The sequence below is a fragment of the Schistocerca cancellata genome, chromosome 3 (genome assembly GCF_023864275.1).
Source record: "Schistocerca cancellata isolate TAMUIC-IGC-003103 chromosome 3, iqSchCanc2.1, whole genome shotgun sequence".
In the NCBI taxonomy this organism is placed as follows: Eukaryota; Metazoa; Arthropoda; class Insecta; order Orthoptera; family Acrididae; genus Schistocerca; species Schistocerca cancellata.
Genome location: NC_064628.1, coordinates 719,455,888 through 719,477,756, shown reverse-complemented (window position 1 = coordinate 719,477,756; position 21,869 = coordinate 719,455,888). Strand labels below are relative to the sequence as shown.

Below are 21,869 nucleotides of genomic sequence, written 5' to 3'. Positions count from 1 at the left end.
GCGGATTGTAGCCAGATCTCCTGTGTCCAGTACACAACATGCACACACTCTATTCATCCTTCTACTACTACTAATTTAAGAATTAAACTATAAAATCATGCAGAAAAAACTAAATATTTTACTTATGAATAGGATGGTTACTACTCACCATATAGTGGAGATGATGAATCACACATAGACACAACAGAAAGATGGTCAAACAAGTAAGCTTTCTGCTTAAAGGCCGTCATCAGAATTAAGCAACACACACACACACACACACACACACACACACACACAAACGCAGATCACACATGCACGACCAATCTCTGGCTGCTGAGGCCAGACCAGTCCTCAGCAGCCGCAGAGAGAGAGAGAGAGAGAGAGAGAGAGAGAGAGAGTTGTCTAATTCCCATGAAGGCCTTTTCAGCTGAAAGCTTGCTTGTTTGACAGTCTTTTTGTTGTGCCTAGTGAATCAGCATCATCTCCGCTATATGGTGAGCAGCAACTAACTTTTTCATAATGTTGTCATTATTCCATCGTGGATTGTTAACTGTCCATTGCTCACATAGGGATTGTGAGGATAAGATTACAATAATTGCTGCACACACAGTGGCATTCAAAGAACCATTCTTCCCACACTCCACACGTGAATGTAACAGGAAGACACCCTAGTAACTGGTATGATGGGACATACCCTCTGCCATGCAGCTCATGGTGGTTTGCAGAGTACAGATATAGATACAGATCTTTAATATGTAGCTTGCTACTCTCCTTGTGTATCACAAATGATGGCTATGGTGTGACTGAGCTGACTCCTAGGTCCCAGGCTGTTCAAAACACATGACATTTGCACTAAAGAAGTCTACACTGCAAAGTTACTAAATGTGAGATATAACTCTTCAGTACACAACCACACAAGTAATTTAAAAGTTTAAAAACAAAAGCACACAGAAAAAACCAAATATGCAACTTGCTACTCTTCTGGCATGCCACAAAAATGTGTGGGAAATGAAACAGCACTGTATTTATGATGAAAATATTTTCCACCAAGAGCCACCAATGTTACGTATAAGTGATTTATTTCACTTACTTCAACTTTTTGTGGACATACAGAAATTCATTTCAGTACAATTCACTTCAAACAAAAAGGTTGCTTTAAAAAAGTGCAAAGGTGTGCATCTGGGCCAAGTAGGCCATTACTTCATATGCAGGGTATTCTTACACTATCACTGCAGACATTTACACTCATTCTCCCTTTCATTTACAGAGCAGAAGATGACTTTTAGCTATTCCTGAAGCTTCTGTTGTTCAACAGTAGTTTTACCATCATATGGTACTGCAATCTCTACCTTTAATTTAACCACAGACAGGCATACTTTTACCATAAGATCTCTCTAGCGAAAGAGGCCACTCAAGAGAATGTGGAGCTTGAGAAAAAGATGTGAATGAATGATGGCTTTTCTCTACCACTACATTCACTGTCACAATGCTCCCAAAGTTATTATAAAGTAAATATGGTTGGTTATTGTTCCTTTGCATTAACAGATGTACAGACATCCATCAGAATAAAATTCACAGCACGTATACTTGTATACAAATGATCTCAGTTAACTAACAAAGCAATAAAAATATTAATAAATACATAGTAACAAATATGAATAAAATAAATCCTGAAGGAATAATTACTAAGTTTTTGTTCTTATGAGGTAAGATTTCACAGCATCACAGTCTAAAGAAATCCTTCAATGGAAATGAAAGCAAACATATACTTTTAACATACTTACAGATTTAGCATTGATGAACATATTCCATGGCATAAGTGTCCCCACTCCATGGAGAACAAACGTTAGGTATACCAGCTTTAATCTGTACAATGCAAAAATAATCCTCTAATGAATACCAGTTCACATTTCTTAATTTTTGTCATGCCATTATAATTTAAATTTCAAAATCTGAAAATGACAGTCCAAATGAAAGTTCCAAGTATGTTACAGATAGACTAGTTAGACTTATTGAAATAGCATACTACAGAAAAACAAAGCAAGCTGTCAATTATGACTGTTCTGTATATGAGTAAGACAACTGCTAGAACTTGAAAGCACTCTTGCTCTGATTATAATCCATACATACTATTCACACATTTAAAGCTGAAACTTAACATGATGACCACTGGAAGCGACCATAAATGGCAAACTCTTTTACAGTTTCTTCCATCAGCTAGTTTGGACAACACAAATAGTGGAACCATTCTGTAATTTTCCAGTATTCCTTCCAAAAATTTTCTTGATCAGCAACTCAGCTTATGAGACTGTTTCGATTATTATTTTGTGCTCTATTATTTCCTGCTATTTACATGCTATAACTGATATCAGCTACAATTCATTAATTTTTTAAGGGAAGCTTATTAAGTTTTTATGAATGAGTTTTAAAGTCATCCAGTATAACAGAAGTAGTCTCTGGCATTCCCCAAGGAAATGATATAGGCCCTCTGCTGTTCCTAATCTGTATAAACTACTTAGAAGACAACCTGAGCAGCACTCTTTGATTGTTCTCAGATGATGGTGTCATTTACAATTTAATACAGTAATCAGAAGATGCAAATGCAAATAGCAAAATGACTTAGATAAGATCTAAGCCTAGCAATAATGGTACAAGAAGTGACAAGAGTGAGGTCATCCACATGAGTGCTAAAATGAAGCCATTAAATTTGAGTTACACAGTAAATCACACAAATTTGAAGGCTGTCAATTTAGCTAAATATCTAGTGATTACAACTACATATAACTTAAATTCAAACCATCACACACAAAATATTTTGGAGAAGGTAAAAGAAATATTGTATTTTATTGGCAAAGCACCAAGAAGATGTAACAAATCTACTAAAGAAATTGCTTAAAATAGGCTTGTCTGTTCTCTGCTGGAGTGTTGCTGTGTGTTATGGAATCCTTGCCAAAAATGTTTGGTGGAGGACGTTAAAAAAATTCAAAGTAGGGCAGTAGTACAATCTCGATAGTTTGAGGTGAACGAGATTGGAACTGCCTGGAACTACTGAAAACTCGCACTCTCAAAACTTATATGGGAAAAAGAAATAAAACTATGTTAAAAAGAACACAGGTGTCAAAATATGAACTTCACTAAACAAAGTGTTTACATAAGCATTTACATTGGCAGAATAAAGCCTCCATTTTTAAACTGCTAACAATTTACTTTGTGAAGTAATGGTGGAGTGTCTTTCGTTTGGAGAACTTGCAATGTTTGTGTGTGGCAATATCATGCTACTGCAGAGCAGGGTGTCAGCTCAGGCTGTTGTTCCACCTAGTACATTGTGGGCTCAAGTGCAGCACAGTCATCGGTGTGCCTCATCATCAGTGCAGTATCGGCCTCATATCATTCTCATCACTCTTACAGTGGGTTGAGGAGTTAAGCATGTCAATTATAGAAGAGTCTGTAACTTCCAACTGTTCATCTGAATTTAACCACTGAGTTATTTCCACATTTTCCACCTCTTCACAGCGTGGCAACCTTCTGATCAAATCACACAACAAATACTTGTCATCATTATCGAAATCTTCAGTTTCTGTGTTAGGCCTACTTCCTCATAGGATTTTTCTCTGTGACTGAGAAACTGTATCTGACTTTTATTTCGCTCCAAGGCTCACTAATCAAGAACACAGGGTCCTTCACAATCACTTTCTTTAAAGCTCCTACAATGTTTTCATTGTCTTCCCAATGGAAGACTGATTGTTGCAATCACAGATGATACTTTTCCTTCGTACTTTCCAGAATGCCCTGATCTGTTGGCTGTATCAAACTGGTAACATCTGGTGCGTGAAACAAGGCACTGATCCCATCACACAGCAGTTCTTCTGCACTTGAATGTGAGGACCCGTTATCTATTGCCAAAATAGCTTAGCATGGCAATCCCTTTTCTTTTAAACACTTTTTTGTGCTCCAGTAAAACTAAGTTCAAAAACCAAGACTTAAAGATTTCCAAATACAGCCACCCATTATTTTGATGCATGTAGGTAACTGGAAGAGCTGAAATGGTCATATACTAGATTGCTCTTGGCTTGGCAGACTTCCCAGTTACAATCAGTTTTACTTTGCGGTTCCAGTTGCATTTGAAGTTGCTATAATTGTGAGTAGCTCTTTACTTTTAATGCGCCCTGGAGCACGTTTTTCTTCTCATAAAGCAATACTTTTGCTGGCAACATTTTGAAATGTATATCACTTTTGTCACAGCTGTAAATTTGTTCATTAGATAAATTTTCTTTAGTTGTGGTATTCTTAAACTTTATAATAAATTCCGAATTGTCAAGCCAGCCCATGCAAGAGACAAAACAGTCATCTCCTTCCTGTAGATGGTTTCTAAAAAACAAAGCTTTCTCCTGTAAGATTGGGCCGGAAATCAGACCCCTTTCTGTCTTTGTTATGTAAACCCCTGAACAATGACTAATTTGTTTTTTCAAACTCTGACTTCTTTATAGTCCTTTAGTTAAGAGATTCTTCAGAGCATTTCTCTGAAGAAAACTGTTCCAATTTAAGTCAGTTTCTTAACCAGTCATCGGCAGTAACTTCACCAACACCATATTCGAGAGTGAGTTTTTTATTGTGTCTCCTTTGTCAAATTGTTTCAATACTTCTAATTTTACATTAAAAGACACAAATTTCCTCCTCTTTGTTGCAGCACTCATTTAGAAGGTGTTAAGAAAGAGTCAACAAAGAAAAAACACAGCGCCATACTGTACTAAAAATGACACACCTAAAACACCACTATCAATAAAGGGATTATGTGTGTTAACCCTTAACTACTATCGACCGTCTCTCAGACCGCTACTAATTTTTGTGTCGAGATATTTCTCACACGCCTGCAAAGCCAAATGGACTCTTCCATGTACCTTCCTATTGGCTGTCAAGCTACACATGCCAGCGTTCTTTGCATTGTTGCTGCTCTTTGTTTCGTAATTATTAGCATTGAGAGGTCTCACAGACGTACCATAGTGTTTGCGTGCCACATTTTTATTGCATGCTACTGTTTCTCCATGGCGGGGGAAGCTGGGCCTTCTGTGCAGCGTGTGTTATGTGAGACAGATGTCTTCACTTGCAAGATGAGCCTCAGACACCGAAAGAAGAATTCGAAAATCGAAAAACGTGCACCTTCCGCCCTCCTTGTCTGAAGATGAAAACAAGGTAGCCATGTCAACAGCGTGGTGTTCCAATTTGTTTGGAGTGTTCCAGGAAGGTCTGCGTGAAGTGTTTGCAGGTGGAAATTGACTAAAGAATGATTCAGTGGCACATGAGAACATGTATTTCGTTTTTACTTGTAATTTTAGAAGTAAAATGGTGGAAAAGTTTCTCTATTCATAGACTTATGGACTGAAATATTTGCTCTACATTGCAAAGTGAGTCGTAAACTGAAAGCTGACTTCGCACACAATTTATCCTAAGTCATGTCGGATTTTTCCACCTACTTATATTGCCCATTTGTAACATAATCCCTCTGATGAAAATCTGTGTGAGAGTAGAGAGCTAACTTTTTGCTGTTATTTTCGTAACTCATAAAATAAAAATATACTCCAGATTTCGCTTTGTTTTAATTGTCGAAGTGTTTAAAATACTGCAGTGTTTTAAAAAAATCAAATTTCTACACTCTAAGAAGTGTAATGAATGAATGGAAGTCAAGAAACTATATATTCAGCAAAATTCTGGTTTGATATATAAAATAGAAAAATGCGGTCTGTGAGGCCCCTCCATAGTAATTGTGTTCCTGTGAATGACCATAGTAGTTAAGGGTTAATAATTAAAAACTGGCACAAGGGTATCCACGGTATCACTAACACAGACACAATGAAGGCGAGTGAGTGATTCAACATGTATTGTGCTATGAGTGGGCAGAGGAAATGAACCAAGGTTCTGTATGATGTACAGTAGTTAGTTTTTATTTTTTTACTTTTTTGTTGGGGGGGTGGGGGGGGGGACACAAAATATTGAGACTCTACGGCAACATTTGTGAAAAAGGAGAGACAGTGTCATGGATATGATGTGTGAGCTGGGATGACAACCATTAAAACAAAGACATTTCTCGTTGGGATGAGATCTTTCAAGAAATTTCAATCACAAAATTTCTCCTCTGAATGCACTCCCATCTGAAATCATCGTCATAATAATAAAAATAAGAGAAATCAGAGCCTGCACAGAAAGATTTAAGTGTCAATTTTTCCCACTTGGTATCTGAGAGTGCAACAGCGGAGAAATAGTCAAAGTGGATTGATGAAGCACATCTAGTAATGCTCTGTAGTTGTTTTCCTAGTGTTCCACATTTAATGCCAACAGCCAGTCTAGGGCCAACTCTTAACTGTGAGTTGCAGACTAATCATTTACTGAGAGGGAGAGATAGCAAGGAAATGGAAGAGAAATATGGCACCATCTTGGTAAAGGCAGGGAAAGTTGTGTGTGTCATATCATTAAGAGAAAGCATCAGCTGGGAGACACGGAAAGACAGAATAGCGGATGAGGAAAACTGCAGGGAGAACACGAACGCTGTGGGTATAGATAAGTGGGAGGCACAAAGACAGAGATGAGGACAAGAAAAATTATAGGCTCTGAGCACTATGGGACTTAACTACTGAGGTCATCAGTCCCCTAGAACTTAGAATTACTTAAACCTAACTAATCTACGGACATCACACACATCCATGCTCCAAGCAGGATTCGAACCTGTGACCGCAGCGACCGTGTGGTTCCAGACTATAGCGCCTAGAACCGCTCGGTCACTCCGGCCAGCAGAAAAATTATTCCTTAGGTGACTGGTGTGCTGAGTGACACACACACACACACACACACACACACACACACACACACACACTTGCAGGCATGGCTACAGTGGGGCTGCAGCGCAATACGTATCTGTGTATGCACTCTGAAAGTAGCTGGTCTTGATTACAGAAGTCCTGTTGATAATGTCATTGTAGCAGATCCATAAATTGCAACAGAGAACTAGAAATGTAATTAACAGGAAAGTGTACTCTTAACTTCTTAATCCCCAACAAGGCTACATGTAGTAATGCTCAGTAGTTATTTTCCTAGTGTTCCACATTCAGTGCCAGCTGCCAGTTCTTAGACCAATTTGCAGTCTTATGAAAATTGTGCAAGATCAAGCAATTATCCCACAACAACATTCCATCAAAGGCAACAATGTTTTTTGTGAAGGTATTTAGTGTTGTGTTTCAGGTTACAACAATGCCGGAACAATAATGACATTATGAAGCTAGTATGAAACACTTCTAATTCTATCACAGACTAGCCATCCATCTCTGTTACCAGGCAGTATTCTGTTCTCAAATAATATTCTGGACAATTTCAAATTCAGCAATCAATATTTTAAAGAATACTTTACAACTTGACAGTACAACAATGAACAAAGAATCCTGGCACAAGTGATCACTCTCGCTTCCTTTTACACGGATTCTGGAGGCCACTGCTTTCAGATCCATTATGCTTATTGTGGAGGATGCTTTTCTCCCGAGGTTTAGTCATTAAGTTTGACCTTACAATGAGCTGTAAAATTCTGCAGTAAACAGAGTTCAGTAACATAAAAGCAACAAATCTATTCATCTGTGCATTACCCTATCTGTGCAAACGGATAGGTACACTATCAAATGCTTTTTCAATGTCCAGGAAGGTCATTAGTAGCTCTAATCCATATTCATAGTACTGTTCCTGCAGTTGTCTTACAGGAAAATTAGATCCACCCTGGACCTTCCTGTTCTGAAGTCATGTTACTCTTCTCTCATTCTTCCTTCTAATTTTGCCCGAATTCATGCTTCCAAAATTTTCTCAAAAATCTTTGCACAATGACTCATGAATGTTATCCCCCTGATAGTTCTTACACTCTTCTCTATTTCCCTTCTTGAAGATTGGGACAATTATTCCCTTCTTCCAGTCTTCTGGGATCATCTGTCTCCACACAATTTTCATTACTCTATATAGCCATTGTATCCCTACCTCTCCGGCCGCTCTCACCATCTCTACACTTAGCTCATCCAGACCTGGTGACTTCCCTTCCTTCATCTTGCCCAATGCCTCTTCCAATTCTCCCCATGTAAGGTCTTTTTCTATTTGCTGTTCCTCCCTCGGCTTGTTCCTCCTCATCCAGGTCTCCATTCAGGTTCAGGAGTTCTTCAAAACACTCCTTCCACATATTCTGGAGTTCCTCCTTATTCTCTACATCTTGTCCGCTTTTGTTCACCTTTTGAGCATGGTCTGTTGTACTGTTCTTCCTCTTACTTTTAATCATCCCATATAAAACCTTTTTTGAACCTTCACTATCCTTCTCCATCATTCTGGTCCACTGTTCCATCTACTTTCTTCTTTCCCCTGCCACCACTCTTTTTGCTTCTTTCTTGCTTGCCTGATACTCTTCTCTTGTTTCTACTGTTCTCTTGTTTCTACTGCTCTCTGGAACCACATCCTAAAGGACCTGTTCTTCTTCTGTACTATATCCTTTGTTTTATCATTCCACCAGGGTGTTTCTTTCCATCTTTTTTTTTTTTTTTTTTTTTTTTGCTTGTCCTCCCACATATTGCTTACGTGGCACTTACCTACAGTATCATATGAAAACTGTGCCTTCTTCTGTCCGCCTCCGTGGTGTAGCAGTAGCGTTTCCGCTTACCATGCAAGGGGCCCAGGTTCAATTACGGGCAGGGGACTGGGTGTTGTGTGTCCTTCATCAGCATTTTCATCATCACTGACCCGCAAGTCGCCGAAGTGGCGTCAATTAAAAACAACTTGCGATACAGTGGCCAAACTCCCCTGCATGGGGCCTCCTGGCCAACAAAGCCATACGATCATTTCATTTCATTTCATTTCATTTCTTCTTCTTCTTCTTCTTCTTTTTTTTTGCGTTCTTCTTTGAAGAAGGTGACTCATTTGTTCTGGCTACAGACTAGCTTGTTGCCATCATTTCTTTGCTCTTCCTAGGTCTCTTCAACCTATCAGTCTATACAAACAAAATTCTTTTGATACTCTTTCTTTTTGCATTCTATTCAGCCTCATGATTGGGACCGGAGGGTGGTTGGGGGGAGGAGGGGGGGCGGGGGGGGGGGGGGGGGGAGAACAGCAACCTTTCAAAAGATCTTCCTCACAGCCAACAGTCCTCTGATTAGCTTCTGCCTGTAACTATGTGTAGTTCTACTTTTTGAAACTGGCCTGCCTGTTAAGTCTATGCTGCATGTTGAACTTTTTATGTGCCACTTGCAATTTCCTTGAAAACTGGATTTTCAACTTTTCAAGATAGAGGTCTTATTAATACCCTGGAAGCTGTGATAAAATAAGAGAACTTTTATTTAATGACTACTGAAATGCTTCAGAGAAATTGTTACGTTACTGAACGGACAAACTTTTGTCACAGTACTTTAGATGTGTTACAAAGTTATCAGGGTGCATACAATAAAATGTGGTGTCCCCATAACATAAACTGGTCAACTACATAAGAGATCTATACAACTTATGACAGTTGACTTCTGATATGATGAGAAAGAAAATCATTACAAACTTGAGTTAACAAACAAATCTGATGTGGCAGGAAAACTGAGAAACATTTATCAAAGAATGTAGCAAGTCAGGTGTTTTAGGCATGGCACCATCCCACTCAGTAAAATATATCAACACTGCTGACGAATGACATTATGCCTTCAGTTGCTGATAAAGAAAAACTGAGTCTATTTGCACATCTTTGGTGGGAGGGCGCTTTCTCATTTTAGATCATATATTATTTCCAAATTTGCACAACTTTTTTCAGACAGTACTTCTTTACCGATGAATGCATCACATGCAAAGTCTGATGTTACTATTATTAATATTCTCTGCAAGGTCGTTAATAAACATCCTGAACAACAAGGGGCCCCAACACACTTACCTGTAGATATTTCTAAAAACCTATCCATGACTCTCCATTCAAAATAAAATTCTTCCATTCAAGAAATCTTCAACCCAGCCACAAATTTTGCTTTATATCTCATAGAACAAAATGCTTTCTGGAAGTCAATGAATACTGAATCTATCTGACTGCCTTGAGATATGGCTCTCCGAATGTCATGTGAGATAAGTGCAACTTGTGTTTTACATGACCAATGTTTTCTGAATTCATACTGGTTGGCAAGGAGCTGCTCATTCTGTTCGAGATATCTCATTATGTTTAAGGTCAGATCATGTTCTGAGATTCTACAACAGGCAGACGTAAAGGATACTGGATGGTAGTTTAGTGGGCCATTTCTGCTAGCCTTTGTGTAGACAGATGTGACCTGTACTTTCCTCCAACTACTGAGTATGTTATTTGTTCAAGTGACCTACAATATATTATGGTGTTGTATACTGACACTAACTTTGATTCCACTAACGGCCTTTATATATAACCAGAATGTCTTTGGACTTTGCAAAAGGCCTTTCAATAAGACTCTGCTATGATAGCCATTGAAGGCTTCATGCCTCGCACTTCTGACAGCCAATGGATTTCTTTTATCACATTTCTACCTATATCCCTATGCTCTGTTTTGTACCTATTATACAGTTCTCATGTTTCTTCTCAGAGACTGTATACCATACAGGGATACCTCTCATCACAAACTGTTCTACTAAAAAACACATTCATCCTTAGCTTGGCCAACCAGTCTTCTAAAATTTCAGCCACAATTTCTCTACAACCTACTGTTCAGAGCTAATGTTTTATGTTCCTCACTGAGATTCGATATTACTGCCTTTCTACCTACTTTACTGCATATGTAACTCTTTGTATTTGTTGTATTTACCTTTTGTACTTTGGTAACTACTGGTGCTACAAGCAACTTTGCTCAATAATAGACCCAGTGAGGAAATTCTCAAGATGGTCATGTCTATTTCTCGCCACCAGATCTAATATATGTCCATCATGAGTTGACTTCCAAAATGTCTGACCTATGCAGTCTTCACAGAGAAGGCATTTAGTATTGTTCAGCACGATGTCCTGTCATGCCTGCCACTTGGCAAACTGTAATTACCAAAGTTGATGGCTGGATATTAGAATCCCTCTCTGTTATGACAGTACGATTTGCTAACATATGTGCTAGAAAACTGACATTTTCTCTGAAGTTTTCAGTTACATTTGGGGACGAGTCGGTGGTCAACAGAACAATGCAATGTTTACATTCACTTGTGAAACTAGGTCTTGCATGCAGCATCAAATTTTATCTTGGTGGGTTTGAGTTTCTCACTGTGTAAGTACACCACAAATATATTTCCCGTTAGCCTATTCTTTCAAAACACATTCAAACCTATCCAAAGAAATCTCACTGCTGCCAATTTCACAGTTTATCCAGTTTGCTGTACTTAGTATTGTGTTAGTTCCATCAGCTTCTTAGGAGTGTTTCAAATCTGTAACTTAGCTGTGAATGCTTTGGCACTTGATCACTAGGATTTTAAGTCTTACCTGTGAGTGAGGAGCAGAGGAGGGGGCAGGGGGACATTTCTTTATCTTTGGATCTTACACTATACCTCATAGTGTCTCACAACTCTCATTATTTAGACTGGATGGAGAACCACTTTACCCAATAATAATAATAAAAGCCTTGTGTGCAGACCACACACAGTCAGATACATGGTTAGCACCTTCTGGGGTGCAATGTACCCCTGATTCGTTTAGGGGTTATGAACTCTGGAAACAGTCTAAGAAGTCGCAGCCTAGCTTTTTGCTGATCCTTAAAAGTTTCTAACTCAAGCCTTCCAAGTGACTCTTAACCAGGGGGTCATGATCAGTTCTACAGACAATGATGCAGTCTGTGAACTTCACCGAAATTCTGTGAGCAAAGATGGTGTCATCAACTTTCTCTGCCAGTGTCTGGAATGACTCTCACACCACAATGACTTGTTCCAATGTGTGCCACAATTTGCAGCTGTTTGCACTCTGTTCCCTTGATGACAGCTGAATGAGGCCTCCACGCACACATACTGAGTGTACAAGGTGATCCTTCTTATCCCTTCTTGACATATCTCTAGAGGGTTCCAATATTTGGCATATGTTTGAACTGCCAACAATTAACTGATCCACACCCTTTTGCTCTTGCTTCCCCCCATCAGATTACATGAAGGATTCCAGATAGGTGGTATTTGTATCACCAGCTTATTTTCAGTTTTGGTGGTGATCAGCACCTCAAACTGACTCATTAGAGGGAAGGATGTAATACTTTATGTGTAATGTAGTGAACAAATACTAGCTTATTTTTGTTAAAAGCTCAAAATCTCCATCTTGTGCCCCCTTACTGGTATAACAAATATAAAAAAAACTAGGTATATTTATCTAGAACTTGCCTGTCTATTGGTGGATTCATCTCAAGATCTGCTCTTTCCATTGTGACACCCTTGAAGTTAAGCTCATCGTTGGGCAGATTTGTCTCTTCCCATGCAGGAGTCAACCGTACAGGCTCAGCACTGCCTGCTCTTTCAAACAGTGGCTGCTTTTCATAACCTTCTGCTCCTGCTAAAAAAAAAATTACCAGTGCAAAATAAGTTACAAAGAAGTCTTAAAAATTATCTAAACATATCTAAAAACAAAGATGATGAGACTTACCAAACAAAAGCGCTGGCAGGTCGATAGACACACAAACAAACACAAACATACACACAAAATTCAAGCTTTCGCAACCAACGGTTGCTTCATCAGGAAAGAGGAAAGGAGAGGGAAAGACAATGAGTTTTAAAGGAGAGGGTAAGGAGTCATTCCAATCCTGGGAGCGGAAAGACTTACCTTAGGGGGAAAAAAGGACAGGTATACACTCGCGCCCACACACACACACACACACACACACACACACACACACACACACACATCCATCCGCACATACACAGACACAAGCAGACATTTGTAAAGGCAAAGAGTTTGGGCAGAGATGTCAGTCGAGGCGGAAGTAAAGAGGCAAAGAGGTTGTTGAAAGACAGGTGAGGTATGAGTGGCAGCAACTTGAAATTAGCGGAGGTTGAGGCCTGGCGGATAGCGAGAAGAGAGGATATACTGAAGGGCAAGTTCCCATCTCTGGAGTTCTGACAGGTTGGTGTTAGTGGGAAGTATCCGGATAACCCGGACGGTGTAACACTGTGCCAAGATGTGCTGGCCGTGCACCAAGGCATGTTTAGCCACAGGGTGATCCTCATTACCAACAAACACTGTCTGCCTGTGTCCATTCATGCGAATGGACAGTTTGTTGCTGGTCATTCCCACATAGAAAGCTTCACAGTGTAGGCATGTCAATTGGTAAATCACGTGGGTGCTTTCACACGTGGCTCTGCCCTTGATCGTGTACACCTTCCGGGTTACAGGACTGGAGTAGGTAGTGGTGGGAGGGTGCATGGGACAGGTTTTACACCGAGGGCGGTTACAAGGGTAGGAGCCAGAGGGTAGGGAAGATGGTTTGGGGATTTCATAGGGATGAACTAAGAGGTTACGAAGGTTAGGTGGATGGCGGAAAGACACTCTTGGTGGAGTGGGGAGGATTTCATGAAGGATGGATCTCATTTCAGGGCAGGATTTGAGGAAGTCATATCCCTGCTGGAGAGCCACATTCAGAGTCTGATCCAGTCCCGGAAAGTATCCTGTCAGAAGTTTGGCACTTTTGGGGTTCTTCTGTGGGAGGTTCTGGGTTTGAAGGGATGAGGAAGTGGCTCTGGTTATTTGCTTCTGTACCAGGTCGGGAGGGTAGTTGCGGAATGCGAAAGCTGTTTTCAGGTTGTTGGTGTAATGGTTCAGGGATTCCGGACTGGAGCAGATTCGTTTGCCACGAAGACCTAGGCTGTAGGGAAAGGACTGTTTGATGTGGAATGGGTGGCAGCTGTCATAATGGAGGTACTGTTGCTTGTTGGTGGGTTTGATGTGGACGGACGTGTGAAGCTGGCCATTGGACAGATGGAGGTCAACGTCAAGGAAAGTGGCATGGGATTTAGAGTAGGACCAGGTGAATCTGATGGAACCAAAGGAGTTGAGGTTTGAGAGGAAATTCTGGAGTTCTTCTTCACTGTGAGTCCAGATCATGAAGATGTCATCAATAAATCTGTACCAAACTTTGGGTTTTCAGGCCTGGGTAACCTAGAAGGCTTCCTCTAAGCGACCCATGAATAGGTTGGCGTGCGAGGGGGCCATCCTGGTACCCATGGCTGTTCCCTTTAATTGTTGGTAGGTCTGGCCTTCAAAAGTGAAGAAGTTGTGAGTCAGGATGAAGCTGGCTAAGGTAATGAGGAAAGAGGTTTTAGGTAGGGTGGCAGGTGATCGGCGTGAAAGGAAGTGCTCCATCGCAGCGAGGCCCTGGATGTGCGGAATATTTGTGTATAAGGAAGTGGCATCAATGGTTACAAGGATGGTTTCCGGGAGTAACAGACTGGGTAAGGATTCCAGGCGTTCGAGAAAGTGGTTGGTGTCTTTGATGAAGGATGGGAGACTGCATGTAATGGGTTGAAGGTGTTGATCTACATAGGCAGAGATACGTTCTGTGGGGGCTTGGTAACCAGCTACAATGGGGCTGCCAGGATGATTGGGTTTGTGAATTTTAGGAAGAAGGTAGAAGGTAGGGAGCGGGGTGTCGGTGGGGTCAGGAGGTTGATGGAGTCAGGTGAAAGGTATTGTAGGGGGCCTAAGGTTCTGAGGATTCCTTGAAGCTCCGCCTGGACATCAGGAATGGGATTACCTTGGCAAACTTTGTATGTGGTGTTGTTTGAAAGCTGATGCAGTCCCTCAGCCACATACTCCCGACGATCAAGTACCACTGTCGTGGAGCCCTTGTCCGCTGGAAGAATGACGATGGAACAGTCAGCCTTCAGATCACGGATAGCTTGGGCTTCAGCAGTGGTGATGTTGGGAGTAGGATTAAGGTTTTTTATGAAGGATTGAGAGGCAAGGCTGGAAGTCAGAAATTCCTGGAAGGTTTGGAGGGGGTGATTTTGAGGAAGAAATAATGAAGAAAGAGGAAGAAATAATGAAGAAAATAATGAAATATCAATACAATAGAGGAAATCATTATTTTAGCAGGACATCAGGAATGGACTTCACGGAAAACTAAATTTTCCACAGAAAAATTACAGAAGAATAAGATTTCAATAAAAAGTTGTTACTACTGTTGACCAACATTGTAGCCTGCCTCTCGTTTCATCAAGAGATGCCGTATCTTCCGCATAGATGAATTACTGGATCAGCAATTTCGGAAAAGACAGATTGCTACTTACCCCATGAAGAAGACACATCAAGTTGCAGACAAGCATTATTAAAAGACACTTAATGTGGCTTTTGGCCACAGTCTTCGTCAGTAAACACACACACACACACACACACACACACACACACACACACACACACGAGATCACCAACTCCAGCATCTCAGGCCGGAATTCCAGTCCGAGATGCTGGAGATGGCAGTCACATGTGCATGAGGTGTGCTTGCTGTGTGTGTGTGTGTGTGTGTGTGTGTGTGTGTGTGTGTGTGTGTGTGAGCGCATCTCTCTTTACTGACGAAGGCTGTGGCCGAAAGCCACACGCAAGTGTCTTTTAATCATGCCTGTCTGCAACTTGATGTGTCTTCTTTATGGTAAGTAGCAATCTATCTTTTCCTACACTGTTGATATTCCTACTGGGAGTTTTCACTGTTTGATTACTGAATAAACAGGTGAACAGTCACAGCTGAGATAGTAATTCACAAATTACATCAATTTTGCTGCCATTGATGGACAAAAATATTATCTCTTGGAAAAAATAACTTTTTGTCAATGCAGAAATGAAACTGGCATAATATACATTTCTTTTCATTCTGGACACAATCACATTTACAATATGATTTTCATACTACAATAATTATAGCCATTTAGACCTAAAATAATAAAAAGCTTCTGCCCATTGCTGCAGCCACCCATTTTGCACATGAATTTAATTTGTAAAGCGAAAAGAAAAGAAGAAAATTACATTCATGTATATAATGATTATAACAGATGTCATGCCTGGAGTAAAATTGTGAAAATGTTCATAGCTAATTAAAACACTACACTGAGGAGTACTGTCCTCTAATATACAATCGTCACCAATTTGATGGCTAAAATAATAATGAGAATAAGAGGACAACGTAAATACAGGAAGATATGTTGCAAAGTACCTTCCTGAAGCTACCAGAAAATACTGCTCACCAATCTGGATCATAAGTCTTATCAGAGTCAAACACTGTAGTTAACATGCATCGACTTTGTAAGAGAGCCAGACATGCCAATTGCCTTCAGGTCATCAAAGATGGAATGGTACGTCCTGGAGTGGTGGCTGGCTCCAAGGTACTGTCTTTCACACATTTCTGGTGGGAAATAAAAACGACTTCTTTCCATGTATTGCACTCACTTGAAAACATGAACTACTGCATGGAGCATGAAAGAGAATGTGTTGAGAAGACTTTACTGAAGCTTGCAGTTCAGCAGTAATATTCACATGTTTCCAGACATTTCAATAGATAATGATGTAACTGTAAAAGGATGAGGACGGTCTCCTTATTCCCTGTCAGTTATTGCAACAACCTAGTCATGAGACACAAGCTACAGGCAATACTGTACCTAATTGCCATGCACAGGCAGTTGCGTCACATTTCGTGGAAGTGATGTTTCAGCTGCCCTTTTCAGTGTTTACTTAATGGCAGAAGAAGCATTATCATGACTCGCAATGTTTCCAGCAAACTTGCCTATCATCATGGCCATGTCTCCATGATTTTCAAGAATCTTCCCATATATCATCACAGCAGCAAATAAATACTTCTCGCCTCATACTGAAATTAGCTTGATGCTTCCCCAAAGAACTGAAGATTCAGTAACATATTTAAGGAATTACTATAGTGAGTCCTTCTAATTCCCTTCAATAATCAAGTTCTGTCTTTGTTATGACAGCACAAGAGAAAGAGCACTGCATACCTGTTCATATCTGTAAAGCTGCACTACCTAATCCATCACGTCTTCTGCATTGGCAAAAAACTTTTACATGGATTCATTAGTGGTGTGGCAGATCATCTGCACACAATCCATCTATTCTTGTGCATTATTTCAACATTCAGTCACTTATCAGCCCGCTACGAATTTCTTTTTTGTAGTACTTACTTGAAGGCTTCATTTTTTGAATGTTCTATCTGACATATGTACAGTTGAAGTAATTTTATACTTTAAAGACTTCAGAAAGTTATGCATTAATGTTAGTTACATCCTTGTAAAGGGAACAGTACACTTCTGAAAGAAAAAGCTGATCAATTTGATCTATTCAAGGATGCACGCAAAGTGATAGCTTGAACTGAGTATGACAACCACTATATCATATTGTGTAGGCTACATGGGCAACTCTGTGTGCTTTCTATAACATTCTTATCTAAGAAAAGAAGAACTTGAACAATGTGGTGTGTCAGTTAGTGAATTTTGAGCTGGCCACCGTTCAAATGTCGTGGAATTCTTACATTGCCATTCCATCTTGAGAAGGCATTTGTTAGCAATGGATGTCAAATGGTTGATGAAGAATACAGGCTCATTAGGAGGATACTGCAGCATTCACTCTGGGAACGTTTGGCAGAAAAACAATTTGTATTTTGATACCACTCCCTCAAATACTGTATCGAAATAAGTGTACTATCCTGTAGATTCTACTTCCAAAAGGCTTTCTGCAGAATTGAAAACTTTGAGAAATGAGCTCCAGGTATTTAAATTCGAGTTCAAAGGCTCTTCATTCTATACAGAAGTTCCCAACAGCAGTTTAATGCAGTACAATGAAAGGTTCTATTCATTTACGTATAATTACCAAATATTTTATTTCCTTGTTTTTATAAGTTCTCCTGTTTCGAATAGTCCCATGGAAACTGAGAAAAATAAATCAGCTTATAACTAAGTTATCTTTTGAAGAACCAAACTGTCCAGAAGCTGCACTTCATTAATAAATTCACTGTGGAACATACAGTGACTATGCCTGACGCAAATTCAAACAGCTGCTTGAAAGTAATTGCTCAGGGGGAACATGATGGAAATTGAAAACCTTGGTGACACAGACAGCTCACTCAAACTTAGCTCGTACCACACTTCAGTCAACCTTTTGTGTTGGTATCACACGCAGATGGCATAGAGGGATTAGAATGTTCAAAATGATTTTTGTAATAACAAGGGAAGTGTATTCTTTCATTCATATAAGTATCTTGCAAGCCACCATACAGTGGATGGTAAGTAGTGTATGAGTATCTTTCACCCCCTTTCTGATTCATTCCATGATAGTGTGCAAGGACTTTTGGCACATACCCATTTTAAGTTTATAATTCTTCAATTTCCACATCAAATGTTTTGCGTTAGATATATGTGGGAGGAAGTAATATGCTTCCTGGCACATTTTGAAATTTACACCATTGGAATTTTAAGATTAGGCTTTTATGTGGTTCACATAAACTTTGTTGCAGCATCTTCCAGTGCAAATTACTGAGCACTGCTGTCAAAGTCTTGTACTGACTGAACAAGCATCAGAAAAATCACACAGTTCTTCTCTGAATCTTTTTGCTCTTTATCTTACATTAATATCAACTCGTATGGGAATGAAAAATGATGAAAGATACTCAACAGATAGGATGAGTGTTTATATATGACTTCATATGCACATGAGACAATACTTCATTATTTTTCCAATGCATCACAGTCTGGTATTAGTCTTCCTCATAACTGAATTTCTGTAGTGATAACTACACTAGACACTGCTCAATGGTGGTGTATAACAACACTGAGTATTTTTTGTCAAGTTATGAATATTATGATTGTTTATGCTGAACATCAAGTGCTACTCTCTGCACTGAGCACTGATCATCTATGAGACATCTTGTACACTGCTAGAATAGTCTAATGATTTGATTTTCCTATGAACAACAGCACTGTTTGTACACTGCGTCAGAAAACCAACAATGTCATCTACATCTACATTCAGCAAACCACTGTGAAATCTATGCAGAAGGTACTTTCCATCCTACCAGCTTTTTGGAATTCTTGCTGTTCCATTCACATGTGAAGTGTGGGAAAAGTAACTCCCTAAATGCCTCTGTCCATGCTGTAATTAGATTTCATGATTCCTACAGGAGGAATATGTAGGGTGTTGTAGTGTATTCCTACAGACCACACTTGTGCCGGTTCTCGAAACTTTGTAAGCACACTTTTGTGGTGTAGATGGCATCTACCACCAAATGTCTGCTTGCTCAGATTTTTCATCATCTTTGTGACTTTCTGCCCCATGTCCCATGTGTTAAACAAACCTGTGACCATTTGTGCTGCCCTTCTTTTGCATTTTCCATGTTCTATTTGGTAAGTAATAATTTCAGTAATATTCTAGGATGAGTCACCAATTGCTTTGTAAGTAATCTCCTCTGTACACTGATTACATTTTCCTAGTATCCTACCAATGAACCACAGTCTTCCACATGCTTTACCAATGACTTAGTTTGGGTGGTCATTCCATTTCTTATACCTAAAAATTGTTACACCCACGTATTTGCATGAGTAGGCCAATTCCAACGGTGACTCATTGAGTTTGTCAAATTGCACATTTTTACATTTCTGTACATTTAAAGTAAGCTGCTAATCTATTCAGTGAATAGTACGGGGACTACCACACTTCTTATGCCACAATGGATCCTATTTTCACTACTTGTGATGTCTTCTGTCTACAATAGAAATTATATACTCTGTTCTGTTTCACTTATTTTCAACCCAATCACACCGTTGGTCTCATAGTTCGAAAGAACTTTTTTATTTACTAACCAGCAGGTCAAACAGCAAATGGCCTTGACAAGTTACAAGGTGTACAACTTTGCTTCCACTGTTTGCCGATAGGTGGCAACAACGGTAAGTAGCGGTCGAGAGAAACAGATCGCAGACATCAGGCAGTTAGCTTGGACCTCCATCAACAAAAACTTATTCAAGCATTAGATTTGTGTCTGCATCATAAAGTTGTTCTTGATTGAAAATGTCAGTTTACAAGTCTAACTCTCATCATTTGCGGGATATGTTACTGTTTTGTTTTAATATGAAGCAAACATCGGCTGAGTCTCATCAAATGCTCTCAAGTACATATGGTAAGGACATTATTAGTGAAAGATTGTGTTGTGAGTGGTTTCAACGCTTCAAGAAAGGTGATTTTAACGTCATAGATTTTCATAGTGGTGGAAGAGAGAATGTTTTCGAAGATGCAGAATTGGAGACATTGCTGAGTGAAGACTCACGTCCAACTCAAGAAGAATTGGCACGATTAGAGGGAGTGACACAGCAAGCCATTTCAAAATGTCTCAAGGCTATGGGCATGATTCAGAAAGAAGGAACTTGGATCCCATGAGAGCTGAAACCAAGAGACGTTGAACAGCATTTGTGTGTATGTGAACAGTTGCTTCAGATGCAAAAACAGAAAGGATTTCTGCATCGCATTGTGACTGGGGATGATAAATGGGTTCATTACGATAACCCTCAACACAAAAAATCATGGGGATATGCCGCCCAAACTTCCATGTCGACAGCCAAACTGAATATTCACGGCTCCAAGATCATGCTTAGTTTATGGTCAACAAAATGTTTTGTGGACATCATCACTTAATGCACATTGTAAGTCTCCTAGAATGTGCATTAGGTGATGACATCTCCACTAAGCAACTATGAATGTATCCATTAGGACAGTGTGCTGAAATTTGGAGTTAATGGGCTATGGCAGCAGATGACCAACATGAGTGCCTTGCTAATAGCAATACACTGGCTGCAATGCCTCCCCTGGCTCATGACCATGATGGTTGGACCACAGACACTTGGAAAACCATGGCCTGCTCAGATGAGTCCGATTTCAGTTGGTAACAGCTAATGATGGGTTCAAATGTGGCACAGATCCAATGAAGCCATGGACCCAGTTGTCAACAACGCACTGTGGAAGCTGGTGGTGGCTCCATAATGGTGTTGACTGTGTTTACATGGAATGGATGGGTCCTCCGGTCCAACTATGGTTACATTCGGCTAGTCGCAGACAATTTGCAGCCATTCATGGAATTCATGTTCCCAAACAACGATGAAATTTTTATGGATTACAATGTGCCATGACACCAGGCTACAATTGCTCATGATTAGTTTGAAGAACATTCTGGACAAATCAAGTGAAAGATTTGGCCCGACATGAATTCCAGCCAACGTTTGTGGGACATAACCAAAAAGTCAGTCTGTGCACAAAATCCTGCACTGACAACACTTTCACAATTGTTGTTGGATGTAGAGGCGACATGGCTCAATATTTTCGTAGAGGATTTCCGACAACTTTTGGGTCCATGCTACATCGAGTTGGTGCACTAAGCCAGGCAAAAGAAGATCCAACATGATATTGGGTGGTATATTTTGACTTCTGTCACCTCAGTGTACTACGTGGTGCAGATCTACAAAAAATTACAATAGTTTTGTATTTATACTAATGTTTCATCAATGTTATAATTAATCCCTCATCCACATTAGATCTACACATGTCTGCAACTGGAGTTCCATTGTTTTCCTATCCCTAACGTTGGATGATTTCCTGAACCCAGTTTACAATATTCCAAAAATTCTATTGGAGGAATTATCTGCTACTTGATCAAAATTGTCACTTACGTACACAACAAGTTATCATAATCAAGATTTGTACACACCAAAATCCGTAAAACACTGCAGTATATTTTCTATGTGCTCTCTTTCATTCAGTATTCAAGATTATTCCTACAGAAACAACTCAACATGTTCATCTCCATTATTTTTAAAAGAGAATTCTATTTGCAAGTATGTACTTAATAAATTATTTGTTTTGATAAGTAGAAGCACCACAGCTACAGTCCGTTTTTATTTTT

At 39.8% G+C, this 21,869-nt stretch overlaps 1 protein-coding gene across 4 annotated transcripts in view; it reads right to left on the bottom strand.

Annotated features, from left to right (window-relative positions):
- LOC126175734 (equilibrative nucleoside transporter 1) overlaps nt 1-21,869 on the bottom strand; it is a 187,488-nt gene that overhangs the window by 77,020 nt on the left and 88,599 nt on the right. For 2 of the 4 annotated variants that reach the window (XM_049922684.1, XM_049922682.1), the window contains exons 2-3: nt 12,322-12,490; nt 1,767-1,848 (exon numbers count right to left, since the gene is read on the bottom strand). In XM_049922684.1, coding sequence (XP_049778641.1) covers nt 1,767-1,848; nt 12,322-12,490 — 251 coding nt within the window. The remainder of the gene's footprint in view (nt 1-1,766; nt 1,849-12,321; nt 12,491-21,869) is intronic. The other 2 variants (XM_049922685.1, XM_049922683.1) reach the window with 1 other exon arrangement.